Source organism: Bison bison, unplaced genomic scaffold (assembly GCF_000754665.1).
Source record: "Bison bison bison isolate TAMUID 2011002044 unplaced genomic scaffold, Bison_UMD1.0 scf7180017850688, whole genome shotgun sequence".
Lineage (NCBI taxonomy): Eukaryota > Metazoa > Chordata > Mammalia > Artiodactyla > Bovidae > Bison > Bison bison.
Genome location: NW_011481261.1, coordinates 15979 through 16947, shown reverse-complemented (window position 1 = coordinate 16947; position 969 = coordinate 15979). Strand labels below are relative to the sequence as shown.

General features: G+C 60.0%; 1 protein-coding gene across 1 annotated transcript in view; it reads left to right on the top strand.

Moving 5' to 3' along the window:
- Nucleotides 1-742: 742 nt before the first annotated feature.
- LOC104995220 (urocanate hydratase-like) overlaps nt 743-969 on the top strand; it is a gene marked incomplete at its 5' end in the record, with an annotated part of 11717 nt that continues 11490 nt past the window's right edge. Inside the window, one exon of the mRNA XM_010848971.1 lies at nt 743-805. Coding sequence (XP_010847273.1) covers nt 743-805 — 63 coding nt within the window. The remainder of the gene's footprint in view (nt 806-969) is intronic.

Sequence of the window (969 nt, the reverse complement as noted above, 5' to 3'; positions counted from 1 at the left end):
TGGAGACTCTTTTGACACAGATCTTTGAAAACTTGCTGAAAACCCTGCATTAATTACTGGAGAAATTCTAAACTCCTCGTGTGGCAGAGAGGGTCTTAACCTGATCTGGCTCTGACCCTGTGGGTGCATCTGGAACACAGGTGCACACGCACACACTTGCACACGCACACGCACGCACTTGGATGCTCATGGGCACGCACACACACACACGTCCAGCCACTGTGACGTTTCTGTCATCTCTGAATTTTTGTCACTCACACAAAGGTTGGGCACTTCGCTCCCACAGTCACACACAGAAACACACATGCAAGTCCAAATCAGAGTAACAAATGCTTCCACAGCCGCTTTCACGTGTTCAGGTCTCCTGTCCCCCAGACATGCTGTAGTTTTTCCAAATCAGGGTCAGAATCATCTTTCAAACCGTCTGCAACTTGAGGATCGCCTTGAGCGGCTTCTTCCAAGATCCCTCTGAGAGCCCTAGGAGCAAGGGCTCTAATGCTCCGGAAGGAATTCTGGGCCTCGCGGGGGCGGGGCTGCACCTCTGTCAACAAGTCCTCGGGGAGGGCCCCCGGTCCCCTGTGGCCCTCGGCCGGGGGCCTCGTAGGTCCCCAGGCCTGCACTCACGCGGTGCTGTGGGTGTCTCCCGGGCCTCTGCGTCCTCACCAGCTGGGCGCCGGGGTGCGGGGTGTTGGGGTGTTGCCCTGGGCAGGTGTGACTGGGCCGCCTGTCCTGCCCCTTGCAGGGAAGCAAGGAAGAGGAAGGAGGTGCTCAGTCTTGGTTACCATGGCAACGTGGTGGACCTCTGGTGAGTGGGGAGCTGGCCGCCTTGAGGACCCCCAGTGAGCCCTCGGCCGCGGCCCCGACACTGGTCTGGGGCTCCTGGCTGTCGCGGCCCTGATCCTTGGACAGCTCGCGGCAGACCCCCCCCACCCCCGCCAGGGGGTGCAGGATGAGCCCCATGCCTGGCTA